The 16,587-nt window shown below is 40.4% G+C and overlaps 1 protein-coding gene across 1 annotated transcript in view; it reads right to left on the bottom strand.

Annotated features, from left to right (window-relative positions):
• Positions 1-15,935, bottom strand: part of LOC119773127 (sarcoplasmic/endoplasmic reticulum calcium ATPase 3-like) — a 47,519-nt gene extending 31,584 nt beyond the window's left edge. Inside the window, exons 1-4 of the mRNA XM_038269954.1 lie at positions 15,797-15,935; positions 3,893-3,973; positions 813-898; positions 264-728 (exon numbers count right to left, since the gene is read on the bottom strand). Coding sequence (XP_038125882.1) covers positions 264-728; positions 813-898; positions 3,893-3,973; positions 15,797-15,884 — 720 coding nt within the window. The 5' untranslated portion in view covers positions 15,885-15,935. The remainder of the gene's footprint in view (positions 1-263; positions 729-812; positions 899-3,892; positions 3,974-15,796) is intronic.
• Positions 15,936-16,587: the final 652 nt, after the last annotated feature.

The raw sequence follows: 16,587 nt of genomic DNA, 5'->3' as shown, positions 1-16,587 counted from the left end.
TTGTAATGTCACTGTTTGAACGTGTGTCTATGTGTTTTGACTGATATTGTATTATGTGATCTTGTGTTGTTTTGTCTTCCTGCCTCAGGGAGACAGATGTAAATTAGCAGCTATGCTGTAATCTGGCTCATTTTAAAATCTGTACAGAATGATAAGATTGTTCATTAATGTGATCTGTCCTGATTAAATAACTAAAGGATAAACAAGCCATAATTGAACTGATGAAAAAGAGTCTATGTAACCACTTTCTAATGACTACTCACTCTGCAGACAGACATCTGGTTGGTGGTGAGGGTCCCCGTCTTGTCAGAGCAGATAACAGACGTGCAGCCGAGGGTTTCCACTGACGGCAGGCTTCGGACGATCGCATTCTTCTTGGCCATGCGGCGCGTGCCCAGAGCCAGACAAGTGGTAATGACCGCAGGTAGGCCCTCGGGAATGGCGGCCACGGCCAAAGCGACAGCAATTTTGAAGTAATAAATTGCACCCCTGACCCAGGATCCGCCATGGACGGGGTCTCCGAAGTGGCCGATATTGATGACCCACACAGCGACGCAGATCAGGGAGATGACTTTGGAGAGCTGCTGGCTGAACTCGTCCAGCTTCTGCTGTAACGGTGTCTTCTCCTGCTCTGTGGATGCCATCTGGTTTCTGATCTTGCCGATCTCCGTTCTGACGCCCGTAGCTACAACAACGCCAATGGCACGGCCTGAGGCGATGTTGGTGCCCTAAGAAAAGTAACCATCCAACCGCTATTGAGCTAAATATAACAGTACAAACCAATTTTACAGCTTCGCAGAGGTTTTACTTACAGAAAACAGCATGTTCTTTTTGTCTTGATTCACAGCTCTGGGGTCAGGAACAGGGTCAGAGTGTTTGATGACGGAGACAGACTCCCCTTTAAACAACAAAACACAGCTGTCCTGTAGTGTTCTATAGAGAGCACTTTAGATATCAGCAATTCATTGGCATCACAAATATCCCAATATGCATAATAATAATAATAATCAAGGATCATCCTGTCCAGTTGCATATGCCTGTTGTTAATAAAGGTATTTTAACAAATAATCAACTCCAACAATATGATTTAAACAGTTGTTAATTTATGTTTTTAGATTAAAATGTATTTAGTCCGATTAATTAATCAAGTCTGTTTCTGTGTTGAAATGTTACCACCATCCACCAGAGGGAACTACTGTTCATTCTTAGGCAGAGCCTCACTGGTATTTGCAAGAGAAGTAATGCCAGACAGAAGGATGTTAAAGCGCAAACATTAATATAGTTGATTATTTACACTGTTTAAAATAATGCAAAATGAACTTTATGGGTTTTCTTTGTAAATATAAAGCAATGGTTTGTAATGTTGGAGAGCTAGCAAGATCTGAAAGCAGTAGTACTCTTTCACCCAAGGCAGAATGAAAGGGATTGGTCAGAGTTTTTACATGTTGTCAGCTCTTACAGATGTCAGACTTATTTATTCCTTTTTCTTAATACATAAGGTATTGACTAACAGAAAGTGTTTCTAAACAAAATTACCAACCCTAACTTAATAGCGTCCATTTAGCCGTGCTGCGTGGCAGAGCACCGTCAGCCTCTCTGCTGTGCTCGAAGGTGAGGATGTGAAGACAGAAAGGAAGGGGGCGGATACTCTAAACGTTTCCAACATGGTAAAAAAAAAAAATACATGCTAGCATCGGCACGGTTAAACGTGAAGTAATACAGGTGCTGGTCATAAAATTAGAATATCATGAAAAAGTAGATTGATTTCAGTAATTCCATTTAAAAAGTGAAACTTGTATATTATATTCATACATTACATACAAACTCATATATTTCAGATGTTTATTTTGTTTAATTTTGATGATTACAAATGACAACAAATGAAAATCTCAAATTCATCATATCAGAAAATTAGAATATTGTGAAAAGGTTCAAAATTGATGGCCCCTGGTGCCACACTCTAATCAGCTAATTAACTCAAACCACCTGCAAAAGCCTTTAAATGGTCTTTCAGTCTAGTTCTATAGGCTACACAATCATGGGGAAGACTGCTGACTTGACAGTTGTCCAAAAGACGACCATCGACCCTTGCACAAGGAGGGCAAGACACAAAAGGTCATCGCTAAAGAGGCTGGCTGTTCACAGAGCTCAGTGTCCAAGCACATTAATAGAGAGGCGAAGGGAAGGAAAAGATGTGGTCGAAAAAAGTGTACAAGCAAGAGAGATAACCGCACCCTGGAGAGGATTGTGAAACAAAACCCATTCAAAAATGTGGGGGAGATTCACAAAGAGTGGACTGCAGCTGGAGTGAGTGCTTCAAGAACCACCACACACAGACGTATGAAAGACATGGGTTTCTGCTGTCGCATTCCTTGTGTCAAGCCACTCTTGAACCACAGACAGCGTCAGAAGCGTCTTGCCTGGGCTAAAGAGAAACAGGACTGGACTGCTGGTGAGTGGTCCAAAGTCATGTTCTCTGATGAAAGTAAATTTTGCATTTCCTTTGGAAATCAAGGTCCCAGAGTCTGGAGGAAAAGAAGAGAGGCACTTCATCCACGTTGCTTGAAGTCCAGTGTAAAGTTTCCACAGTCAGTGATGGTTTGGGGTGCCATGTCATCTGCTGGTGTTGGTCCATTGTGTTTTCTGAGGTCCAGGGTCAACGCAGCCACATACCAGGAAGTTTTAGAGCACTTCATGCTTCCTGCAGCTGACCAACTTTTTGGAGATGCAGATTTCATTTTCCAACAGGACTTGGCACCTGCACACAGTGCCAAAGCTACCAGTACCTGGTTGAAGGACCATGGTATCCCTGTTCTTAATTGGCCAGCAAACTCTCCTGACCTTAACCCCATAGAAAATCTATGGGGTATTGTGAAGAAGAAGATGCAATACACCAGACCCAACAATTCAGAAGAGCTAAAAGCCACTATTAGAGCAACCTGGGCTATCATAACACCTGAGCAGTGCCACAGACTGATCGACTCCATGCCACGCCGCATTGCTGCAGTAATACAGGCCAAAGGAGGCCCAACTAAATACTGAGTGCTGTACATGCTCATACTTTTCATGTTCATACTTTTCAGTTGGCCAACATTTCTATAAATCCTTTATTTTTATTGGTCTTCAGTAATATTCTAATTTTCTGATATGATGAATTTGAGATTTTCATTTGTTGTCATTTGTAATCATCAAAATTAAACAAAATAAACATCTGAAATATATGAGTTTGTATGTAATGTATGAATATAATATACAAGTTTCACTTTTTAAATGGAATTACTGAAATCAATCTACTTTTTCATGATATTCTAATTTTATGACCAGCACCTGTATGTTTCATCTGAAAACATCTAGTTGAATAATAAACTTTTGGTTTATTCAATCAGCATTTAAAATAGATGCTAGAATAAACTTTTAAAACAGTAAGATGTGCTTTTTTTTTTAAATTCAGTAGATTGTAAAAATATTTTTAGTCCTTCATTTTATATAGACATCCTCTCGATTCAAGGTAAAACTTAGGTTTATAGGAAAATAAGCCTTTAGCGATTAATCATTAGGTGAGGGATTACATTGATCAACTAGATTATTTCGTTAACTAATTTCCATTATTACTGGCATCCCGAAGTTACTGTTTAAAGCGATCTAGAAATGTTTAAGAAGGTAAAGGTGCTCACGTCATGAAAAAACTACTACATTATTTTGTTGCCAAAATAGCACAATGAGAAATCTTAATATTTTTGTTTAAGTAGCATAATAACTTATTATCTAAAGGTTAATGTTTGCCGCAAACCAAAAGCAGTTTAATATAACAGTAGATAACCAATCCGTCACATACAGTAACAGAAAACATTAAACTGGATATAATTGGTGAATGGTCTGAGGAGATGAATACCTGTAAGGATGGACTGGTCCACTCGTAGGGTAGTGGACTTTATCGAGGTCACTCTGATGTCAGCAGGCACCTTATCGCCAACTGAAATGCAAAAATCCGAAAATAAATCAGTAAAAAAAACTAAAACATTGTTTTCATTTTATTAGCTTTCCTGCCTCTTTCTTTAGGAGTTTTCTGTGCCTCTTTAATCTTAGCACAGAGGTAGAAAGAAACAGGAGAACCTTAGTCTAGCGAAACAACATGCGAAGACTATAGGCTGTAACAAAACTTTTCTTAAACCATGTGGGTGGAAAAAGATATTTTTGGACAAAAAGGGAATCCTATGAATCTTATCCCCTCTATTGAAGTTATTTAAGATAAACACTCTAGACCGGAGTTCTTCAACTGGGGGTCAGTGATCCCTAGGGGTCCACGGAGGTACTGCATGGGGGGCACAAAAATTTTGGTGGATTACTTTTTTTTATATTCCCTCCTGCAATTTTTTCCACTAAATTAAATGCACATTAACATGAAATCAACACACTGAAGTAAACAGATAAATGGAGGCAGAAGATGTCTTTCAGTCATCAATGCACACATTCAGTGACACACAGGAGCTCTTTCAAGCTGGGCACCGTTTCATTCACAACACCTGTCCCACCAACCAGGAATCAGAATCAGAAATTCTTCAATAATCCCAGGGCAAAATTACTTTTGTTACATTACTCCATCTGCAATAGAGTGACTATATTGTCATTCTATTACAGATGTGTTTGATATAACATATATAATTAGGGGGTCGCCGCTCTATCTCACCATCAGATTGGGGCTCCTTGGCCTGGAAAACGTTGAAGACCCCTGGTTTAGACTCTCAACTAATTAACATTTTAAATATCCATTGTACAACTGGGATCGGTTACTATGCAACAGTTTTGTTAAAACCACTGTCTGTTCCACACAAAAAAATAATAATAATAATAATAATCACATTTTCACCATTTAGAAGAGTTTTGCCAAATGTTTTGAGAGCCTCCTTTCAAATATGCCACTCATTCTTAAATATAGCCCACTCCTGATCCATTCAAGGGCATCCCTTATGTTCTTAACTGAATGGGGATTTGTTCAACTTTGTCAATTGGCATTTTCACCAGTGGCACATTCTTTCATGTAGTTAAAACAGTGGCTTTTAACAGGAAGAGACCTCCAGCAGAACCAGGCTCACTGTGAGCGGCTATCTGCTGAGGCCGACTGGGGTTCAAGGAGACAGAAGCAGAGATACAAAAAGTAGCTGTAAAAGGCGGCCCCGTCCAGGAAACACACAGCCAGGCAGTATTGATATGCATGTCCTACGCTTTCCCAGAAAATTCTCTAGAAAATTTTCAGACTCTTAAAGAATGGAGTTAAAAGCCTTTGGGCTCCACCACTGTTCGCTTTTTGTTCGCCAGCTCAATGATGGAGAGGCAAAAGAAGTTCATGGAAAGAGTTCTGCAGGCTCAAGGAAAGACCAAGTACTTTTTTAGTCAGTGAACCTGGTTTCACCAAAGGCTAACAGGGAGGATTTTGTTATTTGTTTTGATTTTTTCATTCAGCAAGGCAGAACAATGATGATCAGTCTCAGTTTCAACTACGCTGACTTCAGTGACAAAAGGACGTGTTTAACATTGGCATGGATCTTCATGATCTGTAGGAGGATGCGATCATTTTCCGGAACAAAGTGCTGCTGGAGCCACAAACAAGGTTAACATGTCATTTTTCCACCCACATGGAGTGTCCTCACTCTTTTGCTCAAGGGTTTTAACTCCCTGCAACCAACCAACTGCTATCCTATTCATGGTCCCTGGCAAAAAAAAAAGTACTGAAAAAGCAAGACTTATGAATGTTTTACCTATCGGGTCATCCCTGGCAATGATTTGGTTTCGTTCCACAAACATGGTCTAGATGGTTTTCCCACATGTCTTCCGTTTAAGCACTGTTGGTTCTGGGCCACTCAGCTGTACTGCTTCATATGTACCAGGCAATGTGCCTTTAGGATCTCAGATGTCACCAGAGAGCTCTCTGATCATGCTCTTAAAAGAGGTCAGGACTACATCACATGTATGTCCCACTGTGCAGCACCCTCCCTGTGCAGGGAGATGGCCTAAAAAGTGTTGGTGCAAATGCCCCCTCCAACATCTCAGACAAGGTCATGAATAAATGGATGGCAGCCAACAGGCTGTTTGGAAGATCTCTTGATGTAATAAAGAAAAAAATGTTGCCCAAGATTAGAAAAGCTGAAATATGGTGCAATCAACCCCAGATATGATGAGGCCAAAATCCATCGAGGGTATTTTCAAAAAGCTATGCCACTTTATCCACTGAATTGACATGTAAGTGTGAACTCACAGCTAGGATGGCCAAGCTCCCCAGCAGATAGCCTGGAGCAAAGACCCACCTCCAGGACTTCAGAGGGACTCAACACCTCAAAGAATAAAAGACACAATCCTTCTAGACTACCTTGGAGGAGTAAAGGCAGCAACTAGTGGAACAGCTTGTGCCCTTTATGGGCACTGCACAGTTACATTTATCGCATAAACCATGTGAGCTTGTGTGTTGCCGATCAAGCCAACGAGAGGTCTCCTACCAAAGACTGTCGCTGGCAGTGAAAGCAATTTTTCTTGCTTATAGCAGCAGGGTTTTAACAATGCCTCATGATGTAAAGACTGATTCTTCTAGGGTTATAACGAAAGTCCTTGGACCTGTTTCAAAGAGTGCCAACAAGTAATATTTCTGCTCTAGCTGGCTGGTCTTTGAAGCAAACATTTGTGGAGTTTTATCATATGGATACTAGAGCCCCTCATGTGTGACTGAAGGGTATGTGGTGCAAATCAGGGCTGGCTTATTAACTAATTCGTGAAGAAAGTGTGACAAGAGGACACGCAGGGGAGCGATATCTCATTTTATCTGTTGTACCTCGCTGTACCCTCCGGGAACAGTAGTAACAGCCATAAGAATACTTAACTGTGCTGCAAACTCAAGGACTTCCCATCTATAGCATACAGATCAGCAGGTGAAGATTCCCAGTCATCCAGATCATAGTCATTCCAAAAAAAAAAGTTAAAAAACAACCCACTGGTCCTTGTGTCGTTGTTTTGCTTCCCATCCAGGAAGCTTTTTTCAATTCAAAATGTCAGATATGGTGTTGAGTTCGAGGCTTCATAGGGTGGACCAAAAATAAAGCCTTGTTTTGGTTTAGAAAACATGCAAATTGAACCTGACGAATGGGTCCACCCCTTTAGGATGGAGGTCTTTTGGCTCTTTGTTAGCCCGCCAAACCATATACCTGTCTGTGTCTCTGAAAGGAAATTGTTGGCCTGGCTATATAGGTGAGGTTTTCTGTTCCCCTGTAAAGGGGTTGGGGTTGCGATGAAAGCAGGAAGGGATCAATTCAATCACTGCATTGTTGGTTTTTGAAAGCTGAAATCTGAGTCCAACCCCTCTGTTTAAGGTTGTTTTTTCTTTCTTAACATAGATGGATTCCTTCACACCCCTCCAAACACTCTGGGCCTCAAAAGCATGTAATTTGTTCATAATATGTAGATGTACTACAGAGTCAGCAATAAGGCTTTTTTGGGCTACTGTATAAAGCCTGGAACTCAACGCAGCAACGGGGCAGCATTCTCAGCAGAGACTCTCAGACGTCCCTCTGCCCAAACACTTCCTCCAGCTTCTCAGGGGGAGGCCAAAGCCATTCCAAGGCCAACTGAGAGACTTAGTCCCTACACTTCTGCTGTGCAGTTCCCTGGGCCTTCTTCCAGCAAGGACCTGCCTGGAACACCTCTCAATGAGGTGTCCAGGGGGCATATGAAACTGATGTCCGTACCACCTTATCAGACTTTCCTAGATGTGGAGGAGAAACGGCTCTACTGAACCTCTCCCAGATGGTCAATCTCTAACTGACTGCCTGGCCACCCTGAAAACATAAAAGTTTTAGCTATCGGGATTACCATTAACTTGAACGGTTTGCTTATTCTTTTACAAAGGGCAGAGCTACTGAAACAACCAACACTGAGCACAAAAAACCCCATAAATAAATAAACAACCTAAAAGAAAATATAATTTCCAAACTGCTGGTGGAAGCTTTCCTGAAAAGGAAAGATTGAATTGTAATTGAAGAAAAAGTAATTTGGCTATTTTACAGAAGTCTTTCAGTGAGCTCCTGGAGGAATTCTAACTCAACCACAGATGTCGCACAATTCATGTAACAGAGGAAACTGTTAGAATTCAGTCTGAGAGATAAAAACACTGTTGATGAACTGCAGCGTTCGAGCAGCCGGCTGCTCTGAACCTATTAAAGACTGGCATTAACATCATATATCCTCGAGCAAATAAAAAAAACAAACCCTGATGGGTTCAGACCAGGATCAGCTTCCAGCCTTAGGTAAACAACAGCTCGATACAACCTTGATGGAGTCATGTTGTCGTTGAACAAGGATCGATGACTCGCACCCCCCTTTTGTACTCGTTTTACTCTTTTTCACTCTCTCTCTCCCTTGCGACACTCGCTCATACACTTTAAAAGATACACTGCAAAGTTGGACCTTCTGCCTTTTTATCCTTCTAATCAAACTTTCTATGGAAGCATTTGAAAAACAAAAGGTCCTAAAAAAAGGATTTCTTCTCTGTCAGAGACTGAGAATTAACATTCAATGGAAATGTTTCCATAACCCAGAGACTACGCAGGTTTGTGAGATCTGTTTTTTCCCAAAGCAGTAGCCAACAATGACTCCGGAACAAATGTTCTAGAAAATGTTTAATTTATATTATATCTTACTACCAGCAAGACTGATGAAAGAAAGGAAGAGCTCATCACTCTCTGCCTCCTACACACCATCTCTACTTTCATTTTAAAGGGGAATGCCATTTTTTGTTTTGTTTTGTTTTTTTACATCGGCAGCATGATGTAACGTTATTGCATCATGTTCTACTCACCAATATTAGTTTTGTGTCATTTGCAGCTGTTCCGAAGATATTTTGTAATATCCAAGTAATGTCTTCCTAGTCTTCCTATGGGTACCGAGTTGAAGGCACAAACGGAACTGTTCATAATTTATTCTTTATGGTGCGCCAGCATTCATAACATCTAGGCGAATCACTGTCCCCCAGACGTCCGTGATTAGATTTTTTATATTTATATTTTTTTAAAAGAAAGAAGCGCGTGTATGACGTCATCCGCTTGCGCCGGCTACCTTTCATTCATCCTGTCTGCTGAACTGCTGCTAGTTTTACTTAAATGCCTGGAAGATGTCTAGTGCTGCTACCACAGATGATCTCACTCTCGAAATGGAATTGAACGATTCAGATTAGCTAGCCGATCGAATAGAAGGGGTAGAGCGTAGCTGCCTGTGACCCGGGCTGCCTGTCACAACTGCAGTCCGGCGCACGGAAGACATCATACACACTCCGCTTTGTTTTCAAAAAATATAAATATAAAATATATAACTGCGCATGTCTGGGGACAGTAATTTACCTACGTTATGAAAGCTGGTGTACCATAAAAATAAATTATGAACAGTTTAGTTTGTGCCTTCAACTTGTTGCCCATAGGAAGAAGTTACTTGAATATAACCTAACGGAATATCTTCAGAACAGCTCCAAATGACACAAAACAAATATGGGTGAGTAGAACAAGTGTTCCCCTTTAAGTTCTTGTCAGAGGCAAGACAGAGCACCATAGTTGACAGATTATTTTTTTTCAGCCTTAAAGGCCATTGAGTAAGGCAGTGCTGCCCCTCCCCAACCTCTTGCTGCATAGCATTATTATATCATATTATCCAAGTCATCTTATATTACATATTTTTTCTCTGGCCAGAAGTTAGATGGCAAATCCTCCCTCTTCAAGTTGGCAATCCAACGACGAACCCGTCCGTGGAGGATCATGAATCGGAAAGGTGAAATAATTATTTTTTTTTAGTTTCACCTGATGTATTCCAGCATCCAGCTGCCATGCACGTGGGCATTGTCAGTTTCACTACAGCTCTGGTGAATTTCAATGGTGAAGTCCTCTGGAAATCTTCAATAATTGTTGTTGATTGAAGATGTGTCTAGGTGTTCCCATTGATTTTGCTTGTAAAGTGGGGAGAATGGTGCTAGGCTTACCGCACCGTGACGTCACTGCTGGAAGATGGCAGGAGTGAGGGGTTACTATATTTGGGCAAAAATGGCAGCTCTTGGACTTGGTGATCGCAACAAAATTATTTTTATTTTTTTTACCCATTAATACTAAATTTATTAAATCAACGCAAGCATATTATTTTCAGGTATAGATAATGATCCATTGATTATTGCTTTGCTAGGAAGCTTTTTCTATTCAAAATGTCAGAAATAGCTTTGATTTCAAAGCTTTAGAGAATAGACCAAAAATAAAGCCTTGTTTTGGTTTAGAAAACATTCAAATTGAACCTGAAGAATGGGACCTAGCCTTTGGAATGGGGGTCGTTTTGCTTCTTTTGTTAGCCTGCAATGCCCCATACCTGTCCATGTCTCTGAAAGGGGGGTCGTTAAAGGGAATTGTTGGCCTGGCTGAATAGGCGGGGTCGTCTGTTCCTCTGTAAAGCCGTGCATACACTGTACGATTTTTTCAGTTGTTGCACGCAGCTGCAACTCACGCTGTATGACGAAACCGCAGGGATTCGTTATACAGTGTGAGTTCACAGCTCACAATGCATGTCCAGCCTGACGCTCTGATCCGATCTACCTGCTCACACTGCATGTCTTAAAACCACGTCGGACTCAGCCCCGGAGAGAGATGGCACTACTGGGACTTGTCGAAGCCATTCCAGTAGAAGAGGAGTATGAAGCTCACTAAAATGAAATGCGCTGCCTTGGAAATTTTGCAATTTTGTGCTGAAAGCAACGTATTTGGACAAAGACATGGCTTTGTGACTGAAATGTGACTTCTATGTCAATTTTACAGAAAGAACTGCCCACAACGGTCGGGAGAAAATCAAACATGTTCTGATGTTTGATAGGGAGGTGGTAATGAGAGGCTCATTGCACCTCGTTAACCCCTGTGCACTACACGATGCACTATCAGGCTGAAAATTCTCGCACAACAAAAAAATCGCCCCGAAAAGGGAAAAAAAATAAAATAAATCACACCGTGGGTTGGGGTTGCGATGATAGCAATAAGGGATTTACTCAGATTTCAACTCTCAAAAACCTACAATTCAGCAGCTGAGTCCACCCCCTCTGTTTAAGGTTGCTTATTTTTTTCTTTACATAGATGGAATCCTTCACTCCCCTCTCAAACCACCTATTTTATCTATCCATAATCTGAACATTCCGGTCCTCAAAAGAATGTCGTTTGTCCATAAGGTGTGGATGTACCGCAGAGTCAGCAACAAGGCTCTGTTGGGCTACTGTATAAAGACTGGAACTCAATGCTATTTCTGACATTTTGAATTGGATGGAAAGCGAAACGTCTTCAAACTTGGAAACAAAGTCCAGTAGATTGTTTTTTGACTTTTTTTGGAATTGCTGTTTGCCGACTGGACATCAAATGGCCAACTATCTATTCAGTAGAAGTCTGCAGAGACATAAACAATTAAAATCCGATCTTATTCATAATCCCTGACTAATGTGTGCTTGGTAGAAGAGTGAAGAAATGAGAAACACTTCTTTGATCAAGTCCAAACACATTACCTCGAAAAATATTTGATGTTGCAAAAATAATGGTGGTTACTTCCTCTCTGGCATATTTTAGAGGGAACTTAAGTTTAATCTGAGTTCGGACATAGTAACAACTTCAGCAGGAAATCAAACACGCTGAAGATTGAATCCTTCTACAACTAGATAAATCAGTATATACGGATACATGCAAGCACTCGCTGATTTATTAGTGCATTCAGCAGCCATGCCTAGAGATCATTTATTGCAGCTGTTTCTCAGACATCACAAGTGTTGGTCCACTTGGGATATTAAAGCTTAAAAACCGTCTTAGTACAAAGAATACGACACTTTACCTATGGTGAATTCCTTAATTACCGTCTGATTCTCACTTATGGGATCCCAAGAGACCAATAGAAACTCCCCAAGTCCTGTTTATAGACATTAAGCTTACAGGTGCTGGTCATAAAATTAGAATATCATGAAAAAGTAGATTGATTTCAGTAATTCCATTTAAAAAGTGAAACTTGTATATTATATTCATACATTACATACAAACTCATATATTTCAGATGTTTATTTTGTTTAATTTTGATGATTACAAATGACAACAAATGAAAATCTCAAATTCATCATATCAGAAAATTAGAATATTGTGAAAAGTTTCAAAATTGATGGCCCCTGGTGCCACACTCTAATCAGCTAATTAACTCAAACCACCTGCAAAAGCCTTTAAATGGTCTTTCAGTCTAGTTCTATAGGCTACACAATCATGGGGAAGACTGCTGACTTGACAGTTGTCCAAAAGACGACCATCGACACCTTGCACAAGGAGGGCAAGACACAAAAGGTCATCGCTAAAGAGGCTGGCTGTTCACAGAGCTCAGTGTCCAAGCACATTAATAGAGAGGCGAAGGGAAGGAAAAGATGTGGTCGAAAAAAGTGTACAAGCAAGAGAGATAACCGCACCCTGGAGAGGATTGTGAAACAAAACCCATTCAAAAATGTGGGGGAGATTCACAAAGAGTGGACTGCAGCTGGAGTGAGTGCTTCAAGAACCACCACACACAGACGTATGAAAGACATGGGTTTCTGCTGTCGCATTCCTTGTGTCAAGCCACTCTTGAACCACAGACAGCGTCAGAAGCGTCTTGCCTGGGCTAAAGAGAAACAGGACTGGACTGCTGGTGAGTGGTCCAAAGTCATGTTCTCTGATGAAAGTAAATTTTGCATTTCCTTTGGAAATCAAGGTCCCAGAGTCTGGAGGAAAAGAAGAGAGGCACTTCATCCACGTTGCTTGAAGTCCAGTGTAAAGTTTCCACAGTCAGTGATGGTTTGGGGTGCCATGTCATCTGCTGGTGTTGGTCCATTGTGTTTTCTGAGGTCCAGGGTCAACGCAGCCACATACCAGGAAGTTTTAGAGCACTTCATGCTTCCTGCAGCTGACCAACTTTTTGGAGATGCAGATTTCATTTTCCAACAGGACTTGGCACCTGCACACAGTGCCAAAGCTACCAGTACCTGGTTGAAGGACCATGGTATCCCTGTTCTTAATTGGCCAGCAAACTCTCCTGACCTTAACCCCATAGAAAATCTATGGGGTATTGTGAAGAAGAAGATGCAATACACCAGACCCAACAATTCAGAAGAGCTAAAAGCCACTATTAGAGCAACCTGGGCTATCATAACACCTGAGCAGTGCCACAGACTGATCGACTCCATGCCACGCCGCATTGCTGCAGTAATACAGGCCAAAGGAGGCCCAACTAAATACTGAGTGCTGTACATGCTCATACTTTTCATGTTCATACTTTTCAGTTGGCCAACATTTCTATAAATCCTTTGTTTTTATTGGTCTTCAGTAATATTCTAATTTTCTGATATGATGAATTTGAGATTTTCATTTGTTGTCATTTGTAATCATCAAAATTAAACAAAATAAACATCTGAAATATATGAGTTTGTATGTAATGTATGAATATAATATACAAGTTTCACTTTTTAAATGGAATTACTGAAATCAATCCAATTTTTACATGATATTCTAATTTTATGACCAGCACCTTTAGATAACCTGGCATAGGCCAGATTGGTTCCTGTAGAATTCAAATTGAACTGTTTGGGCGTGCTTTGGTGGCGCAGTAGTTAGCACATACGATATGTATGTATATCTCTCCCCTTCTCTCATGCCTCCCTTTCTTGTCAGCCTACTGTCCATAAAAACGAGTAAAAACTCAAAAAAGAATTCAAATTGAAATACATGTATTCATCTGGAAAGGCTCCTGTACAAAATGTTCGCCTAAGGGAAGGAGATCCAGCTCAAGTAGTCCTGAATTGAGATTGACCAACCCAGTTTTTGCTTTTTGAGGCTGTTACAGATTATTTTGACATCAGTCTAATCGATTCTTGTGCTGCTTATTTATTACTTTTTTGTGTTGGCCAATTCTTTCGGCAGATATTTATTTCTCGTCCGTCATTCACATGATAAAAAAAAAAAAAAAAAATGATATAAAACAATGATAAAAAAAACAATGTCACTTCATACATAAAACGGATTATCAACTAGTGGAAAGACTGGATTAAAATTTTTAATAGAGGGTCTATAATCAGTTAATCGCATTTTATTCTAAAACAACTAACATAAACAAAATTTAAAAAAAAAAATTTTAAACTTAAAACACTCCTTTCAACTTCTGTTTAATTGAATAACAACACCTTTATTTTGATCCATTTTTTAGGTTCTTCAACCATCAGATTAGTTGAATTTTATAATCATTTAACTTTTTTTTTTTTTTTACCAGAAACCCCAGTTTTTTTATGCAACTTCTTGAAAAGACTATTACATATTTGGTAACAGTTTAATTCATTGATTAATTACATTAACAATCAAACAAATTAAGCTGCTACTGCTGCTGTGATTGGCTAAAAAGACATAGGAGGCACGTACCCAATCAGGTCGAAGAATTGCTTGTTATATCTTTCCACTACAAGAAAACTGAGAATAACCCTTTCCATTTCTTAGTTAAGCTTAAAGACTAACATCCTAATAAGCCACTCAAACAGCGCAAAAAAATCCCAAAGTGAAATATTTGTGCAGGAATGCCACACCTGCAACTCTTTCAACTTTAGATCAGCAGAGATCTGGCTGCAGCAACACCTCCTTAAAGAACAAACAACGAATCAACGCAAGGCCTTCTGAGTGCTGCAGATATGGAGCCAAGCTGGGTGTTGACGGTGACAGCGCTGGTATCAGTGGTGGGGCAGGGGCCGAGTTTACCTGTGAGGGCTTGTCTTCATATGACTGAGCGTGCATTCATGTGTGATCGAGGACACTGGCTGCAACAAGCCCAAATTCCAAGTAACTGCTGCAGTGAGAAAAAAAAAAAAACTAAATAAAAAAAAAAAAACACAGTGAGTCGTTATATTTTGCTCCTCAAGGTGGTTTAATCCTGAAACCAATGTCAGCGAGGACATCCCTGGGAAGTTTTTAAAGGTTTTTTTTTTTTATCTACTGTTTGGTATCGACTTTCTGAGCCTTGGTGCTTTGATAGCATGACAGCAGCTATCTTCACTCTCTCAGGCTCTCTGTACTGTAATTATGAATGAACAGCCTGAGATCTCTTTCTCTGGCTCTCACACACACAGAGTAGATGGAAGCACTCTCTTCTTTTACCATAAATCATTCCAACTATCTGAAACACGCTCCCAGCCGCAGAAAAGGATTACAATTACAAAAACACAAACACGCACCATGCTGGTGTGATCCCCTTTGGGGGCCTGCTATATGTGTGCCAGGCATACACAGACGTTGGTGGAGCTCCCAAGTGACAAATGGGAGCTATTTTTAGCCTAAGCTGCCCACACATGGACGAGTGTAAAGCAGGAGAATTGTCTGTGTGTGTTGAGTGTGCAAGGGTGGGGGGCGGGGGGGGGAGTGAGGAGTTAACAAACATTCAGCAGTGTCCAGGTGGTGAGACTGAGGGCATGGAAAGCGGAGGGAAGAGGGAGTGCTCTGGAAACTTAAACCAGGCTTTAAATACGAGCAGAAACCGCAGCAACTTCCACATAAACAGACACGGCCGAACATCAGACCTGGCAACTGCACATCCACAGAGAAGTTACATAATAATGTTTGAGATATATTCCACCAGTTTTTCCAGAGTGGTGAAAGCAGAGTAAAAAGCCGGGCCGGTGTTTTTCTCTGCATGTCAGTAGCAGCGTGGCTGTGCAGAGCGTAAATCAGACACAGAGAGCGAGAGTGAAAATCCAGCCTGTCCTAACCTGCCACCTCCACTATGTCCCCTGGGACAATGTCTCTGGCTTTGATCCTCTGGACAGCCTTGCGATCCATGCGATACACCTTCCCCATCTCCGGCTCGTACTCCTTCAGAGCCTCGATGGCGCTCTCTGCATTGCGCTCCTGTGCAGAAAGAGGAAAAGAGCAAGAAAGGCCAGGAATATTTATCAAATTTTCTTCTTCCTTAACTAATATTAACACTAAATGTGTCATTTAAAGGTTGATTTACAGTTTGGATGCTCCTAAAAATAAGATATTTTATAGACACCACCGCAGGTATACGCGTTTTATGTTTCTTTTAACAGGGACCAGTTTTGCAGGATGTAAATCTGAGCAAAGTACATCTTTTCCCTCTGTGAATCTCTTCGTTTGTTTTTTGTTTTTTTGTAACAATTACTTGAAATACTTCTTTCCATAAGATCTAACAAAACAAATCCTGTTCCATAATACCTAGAAAACACAGACTAGAAGAATATAATAGTCATGCAAAATTGAAACTAAAGTGATGAAAAACTTATTGCACACAAATTATTTATGGAAGATGAGAAACTTAATGTGCAAGACTGTATAAAACTTAAGAGTTAATAACTTTTAAAACCCTCCCAGCAGTCTTAACTGAGAAAGCTAGTTTTTTTTTGTATTTCTGTTTCTTTTATGACTTTAGAAGACTTCTTACCCACTTATCTTTATAATGAGACACAATATTAGCCAAGCTGTAGCTGTCTGAGAGATCACATTTGACCTGAGAAGGCCTTTATATAAAGAAGAGTTCATC

Source organism: Cyprinodon tularosa, unplaced genomic scaffold (assembly GCF_016077235.1).
Source record: "Cyprinodon tularosa strain WSP-4 unplaced genomic scaffold, ASM1607723v1 ctg745, whole genome shotgun sequence".
Classification (NCBI taxonomy): domain Eukaryota; kingdom Metazoa; phylum Chordata; class Actinopteri; order Cyprinodontiformes; family Cyprinodontidae; genus Cyprinodon; species Cyprinodon tularosa.
Note: the sequence above shows the minus strand (reverse complement) of the source record. Positions and strands in the feature narration are given on the sequence as shown.